Source organism: Polyodon spathula, chromosome 16 (genome assembly GCF_017654505.1).
Source record: "Polyodon spathula isolate WHYD16114869_AA chromosome 16, ASM1765450v1, whole genome shotgun sequence".
Lineage (NCBI taxonomy): Eukaryota > Metazoa > Chordata > Actinopteri > Acipenseriformes > Polyodontidae > Polyodon > Polyodon spathula.
In genome coordinates, this window is record NC_054549.1 from 15935003 (window position 1) to 15959515 (window position 24513).

The 24513-nt window shown below is 40.7% G+C and overlaps 1 protein-coding gene across 3 annotated transcripts in view; it reads left to right on the top strand.

Moving 5' to 3' along the window:
- Positions 1-24029, top strand: part of LOC121329029 (endothelin-converting enzyme 1-like) — a 37277-nt gene extending 13248 nt beyond the window's left edge. Inside the window, exons 1-19 of one of the 3 annotated variants that reach the window (XM_041274241.1) lie at positions 3155-3373; positions 3573-3656; positions 7466-7607; positions 9594-9806; positions 10972-11096; positions 11576-11722; positions 12159-12224; positions 12938-13126; positions 15564-15706; positions 16633-16747; positions 16964-17074; positions 17607-17705; positions 18118-18195; positions 18943-19046; positions 20243-20353; positions 20511-20578; positions 21016-21206; positions 21710-21805; positions 22222-24029. In XM_041274241.1, coding sequence (XP_041130175.1) covers positions 3573-3656; positions 7466-7607; positions 9594-9806; positions 10972-11096; positions 11576-11722; positions 12159-12224; positions 12938-13126; positions 15564-15706; positions 16633-16747; positions 16964-17074; positions 17607-17705; positions 18118-18195; positions 18943-19046; positions 20243-20353; positions 20511-20578; positions 21016-21206; positions 21710-21805; positions 22222-22398 — 2259 coding nt within the window. In that variant the 5' untranslated portion in view covers positions 3155-3373 and the 3' untranslated portion in view covers positions 22399-24029. The other 2 variants (XM_041274242.1, XM_041274240.1) reach the window with 2 other exon arrangements.
- Positions 24030-24513: the final 484 nt, after the last annotated feature.

Genomic DNA, 24513 nt, shown 5'->3' on the forward strand with positions numbered 1-24513 from the left:
ATGTTGTACCTTTAGTTGAAATTGAAAGGGGTCATTTTTCAATAATATACTTAATTGAGTTCTGATACCCAGGACTGGATGCAGGACTAGTGTGCGTTTCTGAGCTTGAATTTACAAACGTAAGGTCAAAATATGCCTTTAACTGTTGCACTTTGTTACCATGCAAACGCAGTTCTGCAAGCACGGCTGTTGTTTGTTCATCCAGGTGTACATTAGTGCTGGGTAATTTGTGTGTGCTATAACGGTAACAGTAGGTTTTTTAAATGTGTCCTTGCAGGATAACCCTGTTACAGATGTGAACTGTCTGTTGCAAGGCTCTAGTTTTGTTTAGTATTTTTGGCGTCGGCCCTGAAAGACTTGATGGGACTGGATCATCTTTCACAGAACTGCGTGGGTTTGGCTGACCTTCTTTACAATAATTCCTTGGCTCTGTGTTTGTTACCCAGGGGGCCATTTTAAAATATATAAACCAACAATTATTCCTACATTGAAACCACACACAGTACAGCAGAAGTAGCACTCACTGATTTCAATCAAATCAAGCACCTAGTATGGTATCTCTACCAAAGTTTGTATGTCTTGTTTATTGTGACTGAACCTGGGAACAGGGAGAGTCTTTATATAATCAGGAATACATTTCAGAGAATCCAGTTGAATAACCAATGAATCGGTCATTTCAGGGGCAGTCCATTCATACCCAAGTGTGTGTGTGTGTGTGTGACATATGGCAGGTGTGTTCAACCAACTTGTTGTGATTCTGCCACTTCCAGCTGAAACTTTTTTTGTTTCCTTTTTGCACCAGACGGAAAATGAATTCATAAAAACTTTCCTTTACATTCCTTTATGTGCATTTAGCCAGATCTCGTTTCCTGGCTTTTAGATTTCTCATAGTTGCATTAGCAAGTATTTGTGCATCATTTCCTTGCTGTGCAAGTTCACAACTGAGTCATTCGGTTGTCTCTCATATGCAGTTTTGGTGCCACGGCAGAGTATTTCTTTGCATTTTGTGCAGTATTCTGAAATTATGAGTTCTGTACGTAAACAAATTTGTGAATCACTTAATCGTGTAACTTTATTTGTATTAAGGATATCCATACTGTGTCTGCTTGTCCTTGTTCTCAGCTAGCATGTATTTCCTTATACTGTTAAGGTTTAAAATTGATAATGTTCAAATTTCAAATTGATTTTGTTTAAACGTTTCTGTCAGCTGTGGAAGGGAGCCTAACCAATCTCCATTATCCACTAAATTGTAACAACAAGCAGGATTGGCTCCCTCTGGTGGACCCTAGGAGTTTGCACCTGGCCTGGCTCTACAGTAGCTCCGCTCAGCGATGGAAAGATATCAAGAGGTCTGGAGCTACTATCATAGTTTTGGTCACCTCACTACAATAAATTCATCATTGCACTTCAGGGTACAGAGAAGGGCAACTTGGCTGATCCCAGAACTTCATTCATGAGCTATGATGTTAGAATAATGAAATCAGCATAGAAAAAAAAGGGAAAGAGGGGACTTGAAGTCTTTAAAATCATAAATGGTACAGATAAAGTGAACCCGAGACTCGTCTTCAAATTGAGCACAGAGAGAAAAACAAGAGGACATGAATGGAAGCTGAGTAAAAGTTTAGAACAGAAGACAGGAAGCACTGTTTTACACAGAGAGTTATAAATACATGGAATACCCTAACAGGTAAAGCAGTAGAATCTAGAACACTGGGAACCTTTAAAAATAGACTCTTGTCTCTTGCTAGCACCCCCCGTGTGCTAACAAGAGACAAGCCTTGATGGTTCTTCTCTACTTCTTAAGTAAAGGTATGAGAGTGAGATTCATTTGATTATTAGTCCCCTTCAACACCTGTGTGAGCTACATGCTGACACTTTTGTTGTGATGAGCTGGTTTAGTTTACTGCCGTTGCTAATGAGAAATCATACTTTGGCTCACACTGACGATGCAAAAAGCTCTTGCGGGTAAGTATTGATACAGCAAATATGCCTGTTTTGCTGTGGAACTCGATACATAGTACTAGGTACTGCATTGGTTAGTGTGCATGAATGAAATGGGTTCAGCAGGCTGTTGCATCACCGTCTGTAAATATACGCATTGCAGTGTTCTGTGCTATAAGTGTTCAAAAGTCTGGAAACAAATGATTTACAGCAAGAATAAGTGTGGGGATTGTAATGCCGATGTCTCCTCACTCGGACCCCTTACTTACTAAATACCCTGGTATCTCTGAATAGATCGTCTATTTAGAAATATGTTAAATATTTTAACGAGCAAGATATCTCACAAGTAGAATGGTCCCCCCGAAATGTTCTCCTTTTCTAGGAAAGCAGCACAGCTGGGGAGGGGGAGTTTGTTGCCGGATAACATCACTCCGACTACTTGCTCACATAATATCTTGGTATCCATGAATAGAAAATGGTCTCCTCTTTTAAAAATATACAAGGGATTTTATTGAACAGTCTTTCCCACAAGTGCTGGGTACACCAAATGTATTTAATAACAGGTAACAAGGCCTGTGCCAAAGAAAACAATTGTTAGATTTTTGTACCGGTACAACAAACTAAAAAAGGAAGCCAATTTTCTTATTTGATGCAAGAAAAAAAATCAGCAAAACACTTGAAGAGGCCAACCACAAGCTGTAAGTTGATTTCAGGTGTCAGTACAGAGTCTGGTTTTTATAGGAATGTTAATGTCCTTGATGATAAAGCTATGAGAACCAAAGAAAACTTTGGAGAAATGTAGTAAACAGACATGGAGGATTTCTTAAAAAAACAAGATTGGGAGGTTATTCTGCTTTATCCTTTTATTCTTACTACAGGACTTTTAAAGTATGTAGCCTGAAAGAAGTGTGTCTCTGTTTTCTTTTTTTTTTATCAATCACTGGTGGGTGGATTTACTAAACTGGGGGGCTTGGCTTCAACATATGCCCTCAGGGACCCAAAGCAGTGCAAGCAGGGGGTGGGGGTTTATGATACAACCCAGTTTCTGGGCCCTCAGATTACAGTAACCAGGCAACAGGGAGTGGGAAGGGGAGGAGCTGTGTGAAATGGCTCGGAATGCAAGGGGGCGAATGAGAAGGGGAAGGCGGGATTACCTCCAGCAGGTTGCCTCCCAGTTTGAGCTGAACCACATTGTGGAATTCATGCACACTGCACTAAGGTTTATCAAGGAATTGCGCTTCCTGTTTTTGTTGGAGTTGTGTGTTCAGCTGTTCGGAGGAGCCCCTTGTTTAAATATTTAAAACGTTTTGAGGAGTAGGCAGCATTGTAGCCACGCTGGGATATCCAAAGTGGTGTTTAAAAACAGAGTGTGCTTCCCAGGAAAATCACTGCAAGGAGTTCCCACATGGGTAGAAAGTCTGCCTAGATCCTGGTGAGATTAAAAAGGAGTTGGGTGTGGGGGGGAGGTGGTCAGAGACTGGATTCCGTTGTTGCATAAAAGCCAGGCAGGATTCCGAAGCTCGACGGACTTCAACAGGTTCTGAATCCTGAGAGGAAGGTTGCTATATATGCCCTCATACTGCTGAAACATGGAGATACTAAGAGAGTCTTTTCTACACTTGACCCTTCAGATGTCTGCCTATAAGAGGACCACGTTTGAGGAGGATGACCTTGTGGACTCTCCCATAGATGACGTGTACCCTAACGGGATGCAGGTAGGACATCTCGAAATCTCTCCTCTGCTTGTGTAAAACTTGATCTGAAGCAGGATCTCCAAGCTTGTGTGATTGAAGACCTGAAATTGAACTGCTGAAGTTGCAAAAGTACTTACTTTGAAATGCATAATAGCTTCACGGAAAGTCTAGTTTAACACAATTAGGACATACTGGTACCAGCAAGGATTTGAGCTTAAACAAGAGCTAACAAAAAAATACCTAACTGCCCAATGTATTATTACCATCGTTATGTCTCACATTTCCCTGTATAAAAAAAGCATATGTTATGCTAAATATATGTTTGATTTTTTTCTAGTGGTATTTTTTCAAGCTACTGTGAATTCGCAGCTCCTCCATCTATTTTAATGCTGCACTTCTACTGTGTCTTTGCATTCATGAATTCACATAAAGGAACACAGAGAGTGACTGTGACTGGTTGCTGTGAACAAGAATGAGTTCTAATACTTCCAGAAGCAACTTCCTCAGTAACCAATCACTTTTTCTTGCTTGCTTCACTACTTTCCTTCACTTGACCTGTTTTTGGGGTAAATTTAAGAACAAATGCCCCACCCTGTCATTTAGCTGTAGGGTATTCATTTACTCCCACTGTTTAGCACTTTGAGCATCGCCATGGTTTGTGGTTAGATATTTTCATTTTTGCAGGATGTTAAGCCCACGGGATCCTGACAAATTAGTGGTGCACTGTTGCACTCTAAAAGATGGAAATATAATTTAGAGCAATGGTATGTAACAAAATTAAAGAGTACAGGGTTCCGAAAAATATAACGTCATACATCCCAACATGTTGCTACACCTGTTTATATAGTGTACCTGTTATTGTACTTTTCATGGTTAACATATAACTTTTTACACTCATAACTTCAAAGTCTGTTTCCAAGCTCTTCTCATAATGTCTGCTCTAGTGCACTGGGGTTTGAAATCTGTCCTTTTTTTATATTTGCAATCTTGCTGAGTGGTTCTATTACCACGACTAGAACATTGTGTTTTTTGTTTTTGGTAAGTCTGTGTTTATGTGCTTTTGAGTGTGAGTTCAGAAGTGGCTCTTCAGATCTGCTCAGTAACTCGCAGTGGTTAAACATCAGCAGACTGAATCTAGAGCTGGGCTGGCAGTACTTAGATCCGCCACTGGTTAGATCTTTAAAATAGACGCTCCTTGACTTTGAACACCAATGCCAGAAACCTGCACAGCCTGCTATAAAAGTAAATTGTTCCTTAAATATCAACTTTCACTCTATATAATAATTAAATGATGTGCGTCATCACTGCACATTGTGTAAGTGGAAGTATTTAAAAAATAACTAGTGTATGGGTTTTTTTTTTTTTTTTTTTTTTTTGGATTCTTTGAGGTTAATAAATTTACACAATGATACACACACATAATATAATATGATAAATCAATGGACAATGTCTATAGGAAACACCATGCTCAATATCTGTTGGTTTTATGGCCACCTTTCTCCCCTTATACCCAGCTTTACTAAGCCATGCTTTTTCTTTTTCATTTAAAACACTTTTCCAGTTCAATAATATAACTAAAATCTACAGGTTAGGAAGGCAGTAGAAATCAAATATGTTGTAATATTCTTAAAGTGGACAATATAAGTAACAGAACTGACCTTCAGTGACCCTTGGAATTGGTAACCTAGAATTGCAGTTGGGAAATGTCTACTTTAAAATGTTGGACCACAATGTGAAGAGTCTGCGTTTTTCTATATTATCTGTAGTGTGGTGCTCAGCATGTAGAACTATCATTTTGAATGACCACCATTATGTAATAAATCATGCAATGGCTACAGCAGCATTGGATAGAGCGGGCCTGCAGTGTAGCTCCAGTGCTGTGAGGTTGATGCTTGGGTTGCACAGGCAGGACAATGATGTCTCACCCCTTCAGGAGTGCTGGATGTTTACCTGCTGTGATGTCATTGTCAGTCACACCATGTTCCCATAGTAACCGAGATAAGAATCTGCCTCCAGAGTCTGTCATTCTTTAACAGTGCCCTGGAATGTGTGATAAGGTGGAGAAGGCCTGTGTCTGCCACCAGTTTCAATATGTATCCCATACAGGTTGCACACCAGTTTACAAAGTTTGTAAAGTGTGTTGCCTTTGAAATTGAAAGTTATAACAAAACTCCCTTTATTTTTTGGTTTTGATTCCCGCAAACAGTAACAGTTCACCATGGTATTTTTGTACAGCCAGTTTTCTCATGCTTTGCAATGCTTGTCTGTAATTGTCCATGCTTGCTCTTTGCTTTATTACACTTTGCTATGGTTTTACTATGGGGTACTTTTCTAAGGGTTGTGTCGATGTCGGTCGTTTTAAAAAGCATCTGCTTGTTCAGTGACTAAGGAAGGGGTTAAATCTGTTTCCTCTAATGACTGGAATGCTTTGCAGCCAGTGACAGTCTAACTGAAAGTAAGGTACAGGATAATAATAACATTGCATGTGTGAGACCTTTATATAGTGAAGTGCACCACCTGTAAGATTTATGGAATTATTTGCCTGTAACCCTTTTGCTTTTAGTTTTTACTGCCACTCACTTTGGTGCTCATCTGCTGTGCCATGGAAAGAACATTTGTCAAAACGAATTCCAAGCACACACCATTCAAGTAGTAGGTGTCTGCTGATTTACTTGTATTTTTTGAGTTATTACCTTTTAAGAAGTTTGAAGTTGTTAGGTAAAAATGTAATTGAACAACACGTGTTAATCACTCAACGCAAAACAATGCGGCCCCTCGGTTTCTCTTGTTTACACAATTAATTGAATGTCAATCGAAAAAAATATGTAACTCATACTCACTGAATTCAGAAGCTGAGGAAGGGCGACTTTTCTTGTTTTTGAAATCCACACATTAATAAATAATTGTGTTTTTGATTTATTTAATACCTGCTTACAAATACTTCTTAAAGGTTATTACTGAGAAAATGGGATTATCAACACACCCCTATGGATGTCATCTCAGAGAAAACATTGGGTGCAGTGGTAAAATAAAGATTTCTGGCTATCCACTGACAAATAGAGAGACTCAGAAGTGCCTGTTGACAACGCCACACACTCATTTACAGAGCAACAGCAATCCTGGGGCAATACCAGCAGTGATAGGGGAACGGTGACACACACAAGTGTACAAAAGCAAACAAGACTCTCTCCACTGACACACTCCCAAATGATCTGTTCAAGTGGGACTTAAAAATCCCTAAACTAATCTCTGTCCCTTTTCAGATGATAAAACCCTGATCCTGGTTCCCCACACGGTGATCAGTGGCTTTGGTTTTTCTTTCTGTTGGTAGCAGAGACTGATCGTGTCCTGGCTCTCAGCAGAACCCCAATGTCTCAGCACCTCCCCTTTTATAGTGAGGTGCTCCTCTGGGACACGCATGCCTGCTGGTTAGGGATCTGCAGCTGACTAATGCCCAGCTGCAGTTCCTCACAACTCAGCAGCTAGCACAGCTCAGTTGGAGCATCTGGCTCTCTCCTGCAAACGTACGCCTCCACCCGAGAAGCCAGTGAGAACCTGTGCCTGGTATAACAGGATCTCAGAAACGGCTTTTTCATAATACCTTTTTTATTTCCTGTCTCTGCTCTGTCAAATAAGTATATTTCCCCAGATAAAGGCAGTGTGCTTTTTAAAGAGACCACAATTATTAAAATAAGACGCTGTTATAACCTTTATTTGTAACAGTAAATTTATGACAAGACCTCATTTAGAGACCGTAAAATGACAAGGCCTTGTGCACAAGGCACTGAAAACGTTATTGAACTTGATCCCCTGTCTGTCTGGGTGTCTAGGTAAGTTTTAGTGGCCCAAGCCGCAATCGGAGATGCTGGTCAGACCGGACGCACGTTGAGAAGAAGCTGCTAGTAATCGTGGGAGTGCTGTCTGTCTGTCTGCTGGCCTGTATATTCGTTCTGGGCATGCACTACAGGAATGGTAAGTGACACTGGGTGTACTGTCTACATGCAGAACCACAAAAATATATTTACAGGAAGCCAAACTTATCCGGCCTGGTTTTGGAACCAGTCCCTCTGAAACATTACACAATTGAATTGGTGACTGGGGAATGCACTAGCTGTTCTTGTGGTTCAAATACAGTCAGAAGTAAAATAAACTTGGTGGTCTCAATGAATGCCTCAATGGACAGTGGGCCTTATCAAAAAACCACAACCCTGTTTGGCTTAACTTGCATTAAATAGGCTTTCACAAAACCAGATAAACCTTAAAGGCATGAACTGCCAAATGATTTCAGGTTTCTTGAAGTTCAAGCTTATGTAAAACTGTAGTCAGGTGCTATCTGGGTAACTCAGTCTGTAGTCCATGCCTATACAAGGCAGCTTTTTCTGTTTTTCTTTCCTCGGAATTCCACTTCCTTGTAGTCTAATGACAATACAAGACCGGTATGTTAAAGAAAGTTCACCAACTTCCTTGAGTGAAAGCAAAGCACCAGAGAGAAATGGGTAGTGGTGCTTTTCAAAGAGGAACCATTTTTCTTTCACCCTCGTACTCCCCTCACAGAAGCACACATTGATAAAACTTTTTAAAACTTTTTTTTTTTTATCTTACATTCAAAGCATAGGAGTTCATGGGGACTAACTTCTTCAAAATGGCCGTGGGGATGAGTTCCCATTGTGTGCGTCATGTTTAAATGCTCGGTAGAATTCAAAACCTTCTAGTCAGGAATTTATGAATAGAACCCAACAAGGGAAAGCCATGGAATTCCAGGCCTATTAATGGATTTATTACCCAGGCTTTAGGGTCTAATGTGTAGCAAAGGGAGGTCCAGGTGTCTGGTAGGGTCCAAATACCTGTGTGTGGTGGCAGAGTAAAGATTTAAATGATTTGCTATGCTGATGAGACAGAAGACTAGTTTGTTTTAAAGTCTTGGCTCTATTACCCCTTTAACTTGGCTGGAGTCACCCCATGCATCCCTAGTGGTCATACAGGTACTATTAGCATTAAAGAGTAAGTAAGTAAGTAGCGGGGTTCTGAAAAATATAGCGTCCCATGTTCCCACGTGTTGCTACAACTGTTTAAATAATGTATCTGTAATTTCTTTTCACCGTTAACATCCTGACAATTTTTTACACTTACAACTTTAAAGCTTGTTTCAAAGCTCTTTACAATATGGGCACTCTAGTGCACTAATAGTGCAAGGATTATTGCCCACGTGTCAAACAGTGCAATAGAGCAGCACGTGGGGATGTATAACGCTATATTTTTCAGAACCCTGCTGCTTACTCTTTAACAATATCTGTAGCCATACCCTAGATTTCCTATAATATTCAATAGTGCACACTTCTGTCACAAAGGCTGTTAGTTCAGCTTAGTTATCAGGCTATGTATTCTCCACCGTCCTCTCGTGGTGTTTTCATAGCTTGGGTGGTATTGACATTGGCACAAGAGAATATCCCTATTAAGTTTCCAGGGACTCGCATGTCCAGATTTGCGACGCCAAGCAATTCCGAACAGGAAGCGCTCCCTTCTTCGGGAAACGGTTTCCCCTTTTATTTCCGCCTATAAACATCCAACATTTCAATATCCCAAACTCCCAGTGGAAAATCAGTAACCATGAATGAGTGTCATTTGCAGTAGCACTAACAGAAGCCTAGCTGGCACTGTGTCAATCAAGCATGAGGCTTTGAAAAGAATGTTTATAATCTAACCGAAACCCATATTGAAATCCCCATGATGAAACTGGCTCGTACGGGATCATGTATGACCATATACTGCTGTAAACGTTGAACACCTTTACCAATCAGTAATTAAATCACTTGGAGGAACCCTGTGCAATGTTAGGTATTGAGAAAGACTTCTTGAAATATTTGTCATTTAACTTTAAATGGAAAATATTAATCTTAAACACTTGGACTGTACAGAGCAGTCTGTTATGCTGTCTCTCCCACCTCTCTCCTCCTCCAGCTCAACCCCAACTCTGCCTGTCTGAGTCCTGTATCAAGGTTGCTAGCTCTATCCTGGGCTCTCTGGACCGCACTGTGGACCCCTGCCAGGACTTTTACTCCTTCGCCTGCGGGGGCTGGGTGCAGGCCAACCCCCTGCCCGATGGCCACTCCCGCTGGGGCACCTTCAACAACCTGTGGGAGCACAACCAAGCCATCATAAAACACCTGCTCGGTGAGGGGAGGAACACGAGGGCAGCAGGGCTCTCCGCTGCAGAATCACTGCAGATGCCTTCCCTTCTGTGGCCCTCAGGAGCCAGAGTAGTAGACAGGGCAATGCATATCATTCTCCAAGCTTGTGTCTATTGAACCTCCATCTCGATCCCTGCCTTGTTTTATAAATGCTCTTCCAGTGGTTGGCTCTTGAATCACGAAATATGGAAAACACAAGCTTTGAATGAGAGTAATTGAAACTGCTTAGAAAATAAATATAATGGATGTTATATCAAACTGATGAAACAAAGGGAAGACAAATAATCTGAGATAGATAGGGTCTGGCAAGATATTAGACACATTTATTATTGTTATTGATTGGGACTTGCTTAATGATGAGCAAAGTGTAGTTTCAAATGAGGATATGACATAAAACATGTTCAAGGAAATCACTTGGAAATCTGAGTATCTGCACAGCCCTTGTATTCAACTCCATACTTTCAGGCGATTGTAGCAAACAAACTAATTCCACAAATCCTGCCTGTTTCCTTCCATTAGTTACAGAAAACTTAAATGTGCAGTGTTGAAAGAAACACATGTTATAACAGACACATATTATCATTTTAAAACCTGTCTGGTGCTAAGTTTAAATAAAGTTCCCAGTTTTCTTGCCTTACCCTCAGAACATCTGTTAGACTTCCTTGGCCATTTCATGTCACCTAACCTCACCGGTGTCTCTTTGGTCAAAGCATGTTCAAGGCTGAAGGCATGTTAGCCACTAAGGAAGTCTAACAGTGTCTGAAAGCATGGTTTGCAAACAGATTTATTTAACCTAGTGTAGTACCAGATATCATATTTGAAAATAAAAATACATACTATAAAATGTGTTTCATTCAAAACTACTCAATTTGAGATCTATATAACACACATTTCAATACCATGACTGATTTTTTGGTATTAGTTTGTTAGCTACAATCACTTTCATTATTAATTTACACATACAAAATGCTTACTGAGTGTCCTGCATTTATTTTATTTGCTATTTCTATCAACTGGTAATTTCCACTAGAAATTATATCCTATATTTTGTATGGAATCTCCTGTTTTGACCCTTGAAATAAAACATGCATGTTACAAGGGACAGGCTCCAGAGCCAGGGTAAGCCTGTGCATCTCCTCCCCTATCAGAGAACACCACCATGAACGGGACGGGCGAGGCTGAGCGCAAAGCACAGAGGTACTTCCAGTCCTGTATGAATGAGCAGAAGATAGAGGAGCTGGGAGCACAGCCCCTCAAAGACCTGATCAACCAGGTGAGTGTGCAGAGACCAGGTCCACCATGCACCCCTGCATCTCTGCACTCTACAGGACTGATCTCGGAGATCTGGGTCGCTTGCAATATATCTTGTTTCTGAAAAGAACAAAAAAAAACGTTGCCCATATTAAAACTATAGTAAAGTGTATTAAAGCATAGCTAAGCATTGTAAAGCACAGATAGGAGTGTGTGGTAAAGCAAATTAAGACATGGCAAAGCATGGTAATTGCATGGGGAAAATCTTGGGAAAACTGCACATTTACTGTGGGAAGCTTTTATAAAGGATGCTCCAAGATTTGTTAGGTGATTTTAGCTGGACTTGCACTTCGATTCGCTATGTCAGAAAGAGTAGATTGAAAAGGTTCACTTTACACCTGTCTCTGAAGTATTGAGCTGCACCCTGATGTAAATAAGTACCCCTGTAGTAAATCCGTTCAGTTAGGTGCTTTCTGATGGGTGTGCTTCTGTGCGTTTCAGACTGGGGGCTGGAATGTGACTGGTCACTGGGATAAAGATAACTTCCAGGAGGTGCTGCGCATCGTCTCTGCACAATACCGCACCTCGCCCTTCTTCTCTGTGTACGTCAGCACAGACGCCAAGAACTCCAACAGCAACATCATCCAGGTGTGTATAGACCTTCCATTACAGGGGGCAAACCCCCGCACAGCTATACGTTAGGGTTCATTTCTGGCATGTTTCTTTATTTCAAGAAGCTACTTCTGAAAAGACTCCTAAAGCTAAAGTGTTGTTAAAGAAACGACCACAAAGAGCTCTGGAAATGTGGCAACTGGGAGTTTGTAAAAGAAAAAATCTCTATATACAATCGGGCAGAATTTACAAATGCACACCCCTGGTGGTAATTCACAAACCATCACACTTTTATAGGAGTCTTTTCAGAAGCAGACTCGGTGGATAAAAACAGACATGTAAATAACTCTAAGCTAGAATCATATGAAGGCATTAAACAGGTGAGATGTTGCATGTTATGGAAATGAAGTTGATCCCTTTAAGGTGTATATGTATCTATGTGTATATGTAATCAGGCTCTTTTCTCTTTCAGGTAGACCAGTCGGGGCTGGGATTGCCCTCTAGAGATTACTACCTCAACAAGACTGTCAATGGGAAGGTAGGGGTGGAGGTCTTGCGGGTTCTTGCACATTGACCCAGATATTTCTGTAGATATTCTTATTCATTACAATGTGCTGAAGATCACATTTCCCTCTGCAAAAAACAAAAAAAGCATCTGTGACCCACTTTCTAATGGAATGTAATTGTGTTCTTATGAGCAATGCTTTTGGTGAGCAAAAAGACAACATGAATCAAAATGAATAAATGTAATATTCAAGATGTCCCAAACTGTTGTACTCAGATACTGTGTTTACAGTAAAAACCTGTCTAATCAGCCCCTCTACAAACTTCCCAACCAAATCACTACCGAAATTAACAGTGGGAACCCCTCTGTAATTCAGAACCTCTGTATTCTGGAATCCGGCATAATCTTGTCTGTCTAAAATCAATACACACGGTCTAATCTGACTTTGAGTTTAGGAGCTTCTCTTCATTTCTAGTTGTCTGTTGTAGATATATGTACGCATGCATTGACAAGCATTACAGTTGTAGGTAAAGTAAACTTTGTCCATAGTAAATGTTTACTAGCTCTTCTATAAAAACACTCGACAAAATGAATATTAAAAAAAAAAAGAAGCACTCAGAATGATTGCAAAAAAATCATAAGGGTCAGTAAATGACAAATTAAGAAAATGTCAGAAGAATGAAGAAAAGCTACTTGCTCTTTTAAAACAACGTGCAACGTCCTTTGTAAGACTGTGTTCCCGGCAGATACTGACGGCCTACCTGAACTTCATGGTGGAGCTGGGCGTGCTCCTGGGGGGAGAGGAGGCCTCAACACGGGAGCAGATGCAGCAGGTCCTGGACTTGGAGACAACCCTCGCCAATATCACCATTCCTCAGGAGGAGCGCAGAGACGAGGAGCTCATCTACCACAAAGTCAAGGCCAGAGAGCTGCAGGTGAGGCTGCCTTCCACCAGAGAATTAGGGGGAATGTGCCACACTGTCGGCCACAGTCTTACAATGTGCAATTTAAAGTGGGTCATCCAGTAAAAGCACGGCAGTGTGGGGTGCAGGTTGTCGTACAGTCAGGGAAGTGCAGGGGAGCGTCCTGGCTGTGTGAAGTTACCGCTCTTCACTGGGAATTCCAGAGGGAGCGTTGCATTTGCTCCCCCAGGTCAGGGAGACAAAAACCGGCAGGGGCTGTTTCTCCTCGTCGCGCTACAGGGGACCCTACTGGCCGGGCACCTGGTGAGATGGTTTTTGTTTCAATCATTATTTGCCAGGCTTACTGTTTAAGTATTTCAATTGCTCCTCAAAAGACAAGGATGAATGTGGGGAGTTAGGGGAAGCATATTGGTGCAGTATTGTGCAATACTGACCTGCTTCCCCACCTCACTTCTTTTCTGAAGTATTTTTTGTTAGTCAAGGTAAGTATGTTAAATTAATATTGATCTGAGCTTAATCAGCAACAGAGAATGATACGGAACACACATGAAAGAAACATTAATTATACAAAGTATTCCTTTTAAGCCCTGGTGTTCTTGAGAAAAGCCATACTGTGTGTAGGTATCAGTCATAGTGTTACATTGTATTACGTGAACAGTTCTGTACTTCTTCCAATGTCTGTTCTTTGTTTAAACTTTGCAATGAAATACTTACAGCTAAGTTTGCTTTTAGTGCTACTGTTGTGCCACAGCTGTGGATACTCCATTGCAATTTCAACATGCCCACCTGTCACTGTTTATTTTCATTGCTGATGCCTGGGCTCTGTTTCCTCTGTTGCTTGGAGATGCTGCTTTTAGTTAAGTGAGTGGTACGGTAAGGGACTTGCCAGAGGTGTGTTGAAAGGGAGAGTCCCTGGCTTGACTGGGCAAAACTTCCTAACAGTGGCACTGGAACAGTTTTTATGGTGGGGGTGCTGAAAGGCGTTGAAAAAAACAGTAATCCACATAAATGGAAGCCATGCATTCGATTGCTATTCTGTTAAACATGTTAATAAAACACAGCCAGCATCAACACCTGTTTATCTATTAAAGTAAAACCAATCTTTAAACGCAGTCAGTGCTACAGCGTTTACAACATGCTTACCATAAAACGTTTAGTGCAAACAAATTGAAAAGTAGCATATGCTGTTGTGATCCACTTAAATACTGCATTTCAGAAATATTTACTTGAAAAACAGGTTGAACAGTTGCATTGTATTTACAGCAGTCGTAGACAAGGACAGTCAGAAGCTCCGAAGGTTGACTTCCTCTCCGGACTCATGCTGATTAATGGGAATGGACATCTAGCGCGTCCGGAATGCCACTGTGCATGTGTGCTTTTAGTATTGCTCCACAGAGCAGCACCCAAGTTAGCTGCATTTGTGACAAGCTGATTTTAGCAGGTGGTGCCGCTGAGAATTTGCCAAAAAAAAAAAAAGTTGGACATTTTCAATAAGCCTTCTACTGTATACAAACTTCTAATGCATTCCAACTGCTGACTGACTCCTGAGATTGCAACCATGTGATTTAAGACATATCCCGCACCTTTTGTGACAGTCAGCACGGTATGGTCTATTATTGTTTGTGTTCAGACGCAATGCTCATAAGAGTGAACCTGCTAAGAGGCGATTCACTAATTTAGGACCTGCTTGGAATAAAGACCTAGACTGGAATGGATCTCAAGGGCCAGAATTGAGTACCACTGAATAAGGTGTCAAACAAAATGCTACCATGTGGGTTGATGGGTGATTTCATGTTTTTTATGGTACTGGGCCTGAACAAGTGTTGTTTTTTAGGGTTCTTATTAAAAAAATGGGGACCCTTTTACACTGATCATGTCTGTCTGTCTGTCTGTCTGTTTGTCTGTCTGTCTGTCTACCTGGCGTACAGGATTCAGTTAATAGACACAGTGGCGAATCTACAGATACCATTTTAATATTGTAAAAATGTAAAAACCTGGGATTTTAGTTCTTAGTAAAACAAATATAATGTAAAGAGACTCCCCCACAGTTTTAGTTTTGTCAAAGTCTTGTTAAACGTTGACAGTATTTAGATCTGCCACCCTGTACAACGAGGACCCTCTGCATGTGCGTGCACTCGTTCTGGCTTGCGTGCCCTGTCTGTATGACATCATTTAAAATCTGAGAACCTTAGAAATCGAATCCATTCTTGGGAGAACAGCCTGAGGCAAATGGGCATCAGCTTGATACAGTTCAGCTGCAGTGTAGTATAGTAAGTAAGAGCAGGTTTGTTTTTTCTGTGCCTGCAAATCAAATATCAAAGTTACAGCCCTGGTCTAGCGCTTGTGTCGGAGCAGTGTTGTGTGGAGCAGTCTATGGAACGGTCACGTGTTAAACGAGTCTCTCATGCGCTGAACGGTAGTGAGCTGTGATTTCGTGTCTGTTTTCTAGGCTCTGGCCCCGGCAATAGACTGGATGCCTTTCCTCTCAGCTGTGTTTGCCCCTGTGCAGCTGAACGATTCGGAGCCGGTGGTCGTTTACGCACCAGAGTACCTGCAGAGAGTCTCGGATCTCATCAACACCACCGACAAGAGGTGGCGTTCATTTAAGTTAAAGCTCCCAGTTTAAGGCACATGTTCTATGAAAAGTAAATATTATTTAGGAAACCGATGTAATTTCAGAATGGGTTATGGCATCATTTTTTGAAATGCCAGGAAATTGTTTTCGGAAAACGATACAATAAAAATGCGTTTAAGTAGGGTTGTTGGTTTAAATGTTAGCCAAGTGTTAAACACCATCAAAAACGTGCAGGCCAAGTATCACTCTCAGCCTTAGTGTTTACTAGCAGCTGGATTGGGGTCAATTCCTGGTTTTCAATTCCAATTCCTATTGCAGTTCCTTCGAAGGAATTGGAATGGATATTTTAGAGACATGTAAATTGTTGTGATTGTTCAACTGCTTTCATTGGAAGCCCGTTGAATTGGTTCAAATTGACAGTGACTTCAATATGAGTACTTTTGTTGCCACTGTGAGAAGCTCATTTTAACAGAATACTGCAAATTGAAATTCTGATCAATGATGTGTTGGAAATGATTAAAAGGGCCCCAACCCTGCAAAGCTGTAAGTGTTCATTTTAGGCCTGTTTTATTTCATATTCTTCACAGTCTTTTCCATATACAAGTAAATGCTGTGCGCATATAGTCTTACACACAAATACGTGCTGCAGTCAATTATAAAAGGTGATGGCTTATTATCAGGGCTGTTCTGTTCAGTTACAAGCTTTCCCAATATGTTAATTTAAACCTTTAGAAAATCAACCGGAAATTAACACCTCTATATTGAAGAGCCTGTTTAGCTAATTTTTCAGTGGCTTGAGAGTGAGTTCCAGTGTGTCATGTTTATGGTAAAGGGGTGTTTGAGCTAATGGAGGCAACTGAAGCTGTGGGCTCGCTGGCTGCCTCTTCTCTCCTCAGTCCGCTCTCGGCGTTCACCCTTCCTGTTACTGTCCTGCCCTCCCTAGCATCCTCAATAACTACATGATCCTGAATGTTGTGCGCAAGACTGCCTCCAGCCTGGACCACAGATTTCAGGACGCAGAAGAGAAGTTTCTTGAGGTCATTTATGGGATCAAGAAGGTGAGTGGGAGTCTTGATTTCGCTTAACTACAATTAACTCACCAAGCGACTGAAAGGAATACTCAATAAGTAATATTGGCTGTGTTTCCTAACTCTCTTTTTACAATAGATTTTCTACTATAAATCAGAATTGTGCTTGAGGTGGATGACATGTAAGCCCTGTTTGCTGTGACAGCAGTGCTGTGCATTAACCCTGACCCTCCTCGTGTGTTTCAGAGCTGCACCCCCAGGTGGAAGCTGTGTGTTAGTGACACGGACAGCGCCCTGGGATTCGCACTGGGAGCCATGTTTGTGAAGGCCACCTTCGCAGAAGACAGCAAGAAGATTGTAAGTGTTCCTCATACCTGTCCCTTTCAAAGAATCATTGATATTGACCAGTCTCACATTTCTAAATACTGGTCCACACTGCCTCCCGGTCCACTATCTCTAACCACTAGGCCACACAGCATCCATGTCCATCAGCTGTAACTATTGGGTAATGCTGCCATCCAGACCTGCCACCCAAACAACTTGGCCACCCTGCCTCCCAGTCCCAGCGGTTACCAGGCAACCACATTGCTGCCCAGTCTCTCAAGTGAATGTGTTTTGGCTGTGGTGCCATATACCACACTTGTTAATAACGCTACACGATGGCCAAATCAAGCCATGTTATAAGAACCATGAAAAAAAACATGCTTTAACAAGATCCAGATATATGGGTGAGCCACGCTTCCTTCCAGTCCCTCAAACACAAGTGTAGTTTATACGCAATGTGACAGAATGTTAAGTAAGATCAGTCACAAGGGAGTGGTAGTAAAACAGAGTGGGGAATGGTAAATCACTGTGCTTTAATCTACCAACAACCAATTCTCAACACCAGGCTGAAGAGATGATTACTCAAATTAAAACAGCCTTCGAAGACAGTCTGCAGTACGTGGGCTGGATGGATGTGGAGACCAGGAAAGCTGCTAAGGAAAAGGTATTATACTGTTTATCAAAGCCTCACCGTATATTTAAAGAACACCTGCTGTCTAAAACTCCTGTTCCCAGTGTGCACTGCAGTCACGGCAAGTATAATGCTATTGTAGAGAAGCCTATTCATCAGGGAAGACCACCATTGCATAGCAGTTTGATCCAGTCCTGGTTTTACTAGGATTAATAAGACACACCTGAGCTTGTTAACTGTGTATGTTTGCAACCCAAGATAGGCTAAATATGAAGGAGTATACATATGTATCATTAGCACTTAATTTAAATGCTTTCTTTGTGCTGTCGTCAACCTTGTTTACAGCTCAACACTGCCACCTTATGTTGCTGAAGTGCAACTGCACAAAAAAGGGTGACTGGAATTCTCTTTTCTACACCTAAATCTCTCAAATTCTCTTTGATAGGCCGATGCAATCTACAATATGATTGGGTACCCCAAATTCATCATGGATTCCAAGGAGCTGGATAAAGTGTTTAATGACGTAAGTAAAATCTGCTAGTTATTGGAAGACAATAGCAGTGGTATTGGAAAATTATCCCAAAGATTTTTTATATATATATATATATATATATATATATATATATATATATAATATATATATATTAGCACTATGGAAAACTAAATTACCAGAAAAATAGAAAAAGGTAGAAGGCTTGCATTTAAACACAGAAGAGGTGTTGAAGTATCAACAGCACCGACGAGAGGTAGGGGGCGCTGTGACAGTGTACAGGAGTTAGGACCATGTTCTTACTCTTATTTGCATCATTGGGCCTGATTTAAAACTATTCCTTATGACGATGAGCCCATTTTAAAATACTATGTACATTGAATGGGAACTCAAAGAACTTGGTCTGGCATTCCTTACAACTGTGTCTTTTACACATGCAATAATAACTTTGGTACATAAAAGGTGTAATCATACACACTACAGTGTTCTGCATGCCATGTTGTGCTATTTATATCCTAATCATTTCAGTGCTGAACTTCGTTACATGTAAATCTATATGCTTTAATTTCCCAAAATGATACTTGGATGGTAGAAATCAGTTGTATGACAGTTGAGATGATACTATCAGTCCCCACTGACACCATGTGTGGTGATAATAAGGTGAGCGTGACAGGGAGTGATGAAGAGGTTTGACTGGAGTAAACGGCCTGGGCTAGTTTGTTTTGTATTGGTTCAGTCCATTTCTTTTTTAATTCTCCGTTTCCTCCCTTTCCACTCCAGTACACAGTGGTGTCAGAGCTCTACTTCCAGAACGTGATGCAGTACTACAACTTCTCTGCGCGGGTGACTGCCGACCAGCTGAGGAAAGCGCCCAACCGTGAACAGTGAGTAGAGCAGTGTGCCTCTGGGCGTGGGCAAGGGACCGGGTTCGAATCCAGCCAAGAGGCTGCTTTTCAATTCGGAACAGATCGCTCCAGGTAGGGGGGTGCTGATACTTGTGCTCCTGATTTCCTTTAAGAAGTATTTATCAGCAGGTATTAAATACGTCCATTCATTAACATGTTGATTGCAAAACAGGAAAAGCCGTCCTTCACTCACCTTTACAACCGAGTACCAATCAGTGCAATTAACTTCTGCATTGAGTGTTTTAAAAGCCGATTGCATGTGCATTTTCCTGTCATCCGGGGCACAATATTTTTACTGCCGTACCTATTCGTCAGCTTACGTCTCAGGACGACACTAAAAATATCAGCGCCATGGATGAGAGTTAAACTTGATTGGTACTGAATTGTAAAGGTGAGGGTAGGACAGCTTTTCTTGTTTTGCAATCAACACATTAATGAATGGATTTATTTAATACCTGCTGATTTTAAATACTTCTTAAAGGTGAGTACAGGTATCAAGGCACCCCTATCTCTAGGCTACCATCTTCACATACTGGCTGAAATATGGCAGGGATCTTTATGCACATTAGAATTCATATACAGGGCATTATGCATCCCCTTTAAAAGCAATAACAAACGCAGATTTTAATGGTCTGTTTGCACAATGAAAGGTACTGGGGGGGGCATGGTGTGTTGCTAGGTAGAGTTGCAGTACAGGGAAAGCTTGGACATATGGTGCTAAACACCTCAGTACAAAGTTTTATTTTATTGTATGCTGACATTAAAAATCATCATGTTAAAATAAAGATAACGCCTAAATATAAAACATTATCATTTGAGTGCTTTTTATTGGTGTAAAACTGCATTAAAGTGCAGCAGGCCTTTTTACGAATATGATGGTTATCACGATGAGGAGACAGCTTTGAAAAGTTGGCAACAGATTTCGAAAGGCTTTCATTCCATTCTGCCTCTAGTGGACGAAAGAAGTGCTACATTGTTCTGTGTAGGATTTCTTTCTGATCTACTTCTTGCTTTCACTTCAGTTGTGTTCAACTCTTTTCTAAAACTGTCCAGCATACAAGCCAAGTGCTTAGCTAGTATTCATGCCCTCCCATTACAGAAGCACCTGCCTGCAGTTATACAATAACGGGGAAGTGGTCCTAACTCTTATCGTCTTTGACCTTTCACCCCAACAGGTGGAGTATGACCCCTGCAACGGTCAACGCCTACTACTCCCCCACCAAGAACGAGATGGTCTTCCCTGCCGGGATCCTGCAAGCCCCCTTCTACACCAGGACCTGGCCCAAGTAAGACACCCTTTCCTGCTACCCACCCCAGCCTTACATGAGCCTCTTTCTCTCCCTCATCTTCTCCCTGCCCCCTTCTAGTTCCTATAAGACCCCCTCTTCTCTCCTGTCTAACCAGTGACATTTGGTTTGTTTTTTTGTTTTTTTTAACTTGCAGGGCACTTAATTTTGGTGGGATCGGAGTTGTCATGGGGCACGAACTGACCCACGCTTTTGATGATCAAGGTACAAATTCATTTTTTTGGAATTTAATTTTTTTACAGAAAGTATATTAATTAGTTCATTATATTATATAAAATCAGGAAAAGGAAAAATATCCCAAAATAATAAGCGTCTGTCCCAATTAAACGAGACGACCTTAGTCGCACTTTAAATGTTAACGTGTCAGTTTCCCATATATTCTGATTACCAATAAAATATTCCCAGCAAATCACATTTTGTTTTGCTAAATCTTACTTAAAAAGAAGATTATTCTGAACCATGCAAGCGGGCGTTTGAAGAGGATCTAACATTGAAGAGCTGAGTCATCTCTTCATGTTATAAGCAGAACATGTACTTTATACACATTTTCATAGCTTTGTTGTCTCCTTTGTGGTACTGACAGCATTCCTGTGGCTCTTCTTGTTTTAAAAGTGTCTCTCTTTATCGTGTGTTGGCTGCAGGCCGCGAGTATGACAAGGAGGGGAACCTGCGACCCTGGTGGAACAACGCATCCATCGAGGCCTTCAAGAAGCAGACAGAGTGCATGGTGGAGCAGTACGGGAACTACAGCATCAACCACGAGGCCATGAACGGAAAGCACACACTGGGAGAGAACATTGCCGACAACGGGGGACTCAAGGCTGCCTACAAGGTATCTGTGTGATACTCTGAGTAGAAGAGGGGATTTTAAAAGCAGTTAGTACAGGAACAACCAGATGCCTAGGCATGGATATACTGTTGAGTGCAGAGCACCTGCTGGTATATACAGCACTGCCACCTGCTGGACACTTCTATATACTCCCAAGTCCAGATTTAAAAAAAAAAAACAGATTGATATTGTGGGAGGAGGATTGACTTGACACTAAAACAAAGAAAAAGTATCCTAATATACTGTAGAGCTGGCAGAGCAGAGCCTGACATGGTTTTCTAGAATGTGGATTCCCATTAAAGTAGATTCCACAGCAGCACTGAAATGTAACAGGGTGAAGGCTGGGCACACCCTAAGAGAGCTTCTTAACCACCATGCAAACCCACATTCCCCCCCACCCCCCCAAAAAAAAACAGGCTTTTAGAGCTTTTAACCTCCTCTGTATGAACTTGATACTGAAGCAACAGAACTGGGAACCGTACACAAGCGTTGTTTCCTACCCTCAGGCCTATGAGAGCTGGACCAGGAAGCATGGGGAGGAAGAGGAGCTTCCATCGCTGGGGTTGACCAATCAACAGCTGTTCTTTGTTGGTTTTGCACAGGTGGGTGGGTCTTAACTGGAGAGACTTCTTCATTTATCTGGATCTAGAAATCGCATAAATACAGCTCTAGCTTCTAACTGGGGAAGAACTTGCATTTGTTTCCATTTTCAGCCACTGTTGTTTTGTATCCCTCAATAGATAATTGTTCCGTTGTCAAACATATGGAAAATATTTTGATTCGCCACATAATTGTCAGATTATTCCTCTAAAATGTATGTATTTGAAGATCTTGCTGGGTTGTGGTTTTTAATCCCTTTACAACATTTTTCCATCATTTGTCCATCTGTGCACTGCACTGAAAAGTGTTGACGTAACATTTTAAATAAGTACAATACTAGGTTCTGCAGCTGCTGTACAGTATGTGTGGTCTAGGTTCAGTGCTGACCTGCTGATCTCTCCCTGTCCCGTTGCTGTAGGTGTGGTGCTCCGTTCGGACTCCAGAAAGTTCCCATGAGGGCATGATAACGGACCCCCACAGCCCATCGCGTTTCCGAGTCATTGGCACAGTGTCTAATTCTCAGGAATTCTCTAAGCACTTCCACTGTCCAGCTGGCTCACCCATGAACCCTACCAGGAAGTGTGAGCTCTGGTGAGCCTACCCTCACCCCTCACCCCTCACCTCCCCCACTCCACTCTCCTCTTCCTGGACCAGCACAGAAAGCCACGGGCTGGATTCCATACAAAGAGGCACTGAATCCTTGCCTTTCCAGGACTGCAGACAATCTTCAGAACCACTATGACCTTATCCGTTCAGGTGTCATTCGGCGGTTTTTTCAATAACCAAAATAATATATATATATATATATTCTTTTTGAACTATGTGAACATTTTTGACAAACCAATTCTCTAAATGAAAAAGAGAAGAAAAAAAAACACTGGATACTGCAACAGAAAAATGATGTTTGTTTGTTTTTTAAAGAAAAGTATTTATTTTCTGACATTTTAATATCCATGGATTCTTAATTGTGTCACCAACCCCATCTTGGAATTCTCTGTTCTGTCTTCATAAGCCAGGCTGACAAGTGTGATTTCTGTAAGTACCATGAAGGTGTCGCTGACAAAACTGGAGAGATCATACATACAGCAGCTGGTAATAGTTGAAAACCTGGCTGTAGGTCCATGCATATTTCAACAGGATAGCTAGGGCAAGTTTCTGTAAGATGGGAATTTGCCATGCATATATTTGCAGAAATAAGCTTGTCTATGTCCACATTATTATTTTTTCCATGATTTTACAAATCCTATGACGGCCCATTTCTGCAGTTGTGCTCACTTTAACAGTTACTGCTTTGCATCCATTTTTGCCATGTGACCTCTATCTTTAAACAATATCATCTTTCATAATTATAAAATCTCAGTAGTTAAAATATGGTGCTCACATAAAGAAATGGATACAGAGTAGAAAAATGTACCTTAAAATAATCAAGATTGACAACCATAAATTCAGTACACATCGAAAAATTAGGAAAGTGGTCATAGACATGTTAATGTCTTCAAATATACCTTATGGTAGTTACATTAAATGTGAAACAACTTCTATACTAAGTATTTCATTTTTGTCTGACACTGTTATGCAAAATTCCCATCGTATAGACCCTTGTCCTTTTCGGGCTTGTTTACATTTTCACCAGGAAAAAAATATTTTCAGAAAATCTAAATTAATTTTTAAAATTGTAAAAAAAAAACAAAACAAAAAAAAAAAACAGATGAGTGAGGGAAGTCTGTTCTGGTACCTTATCGACAATGTCTTAAAAAAAGACTACCTTTTCTTTTTGTTATGGTGCACATTTAGTTTTTTTTTTTTTTTATTTAAGCATTGTTATATCAAACTTAACTGAAACAGAAGACTGCCCTAACTTTTTTTTTTTTTTTTCTGAAATGAACTATAACTCTAAAGTAACAATTTTAGACTCCGTTCAAACCACTAAATTAAATGTCTGAGATGTTTTTTTTTTTCTGTTCTGGTGTGTGCTAATGTGGTTTTGAGTAAATACGCGAAGTGTACAGTGAGCTTTTATATGACTCAAAACAGCTTTCAAGACTGCATAGGTCTCCATTGAGAGAGAAAAAAAAACAACATTCATATCGGTTTCATTTCCTGTTTTGAATACAAAGCAAAGCAAATTTACAACTTTAAATCAAGCCTCCTACCTTGTGATTCTGTGGGTTAATTTGGTTTGAGAAAACCGTAGACTGTGGTAGCAATCTTCAAATCTTTTGTTTTTTTCTTCATTTTATATATATATATATATATATATATATATATATATAGATATAATATATATAAACTCTTAGCTGAAAAATAAATATTTTCCATTCAAAGTGGACAGCTATACATTGATATTATACTTATTTTTTTCTGATGCCAGTTTTGATGTTGTTTAGTCAAACAAGATACTTACCTGCATGTGTTACTTCTGATTTTACTTCTCTTTTTGAGGTCTCACTTAGTGACCTGGACCTGTCAAGCTATGACCTCTCACCCATTAAACAATTCAAATTACGCAAAATATCCAATGCTGAAATAAACGTGTTAAACTCAGTGGCAAACATCCATTACAAGTCTTTCTCAATGTCTTTAATTAATTTATTAAGTTCCCATTGTCTAGTAAAATTCCCAGCTCTTTTGCAGTGTGTGGGGTCGCCATTTGGCACCCTATTACAGTAACCCACAATCCAATGCTTTTCTCCCAGTGTTTATCTCTTTG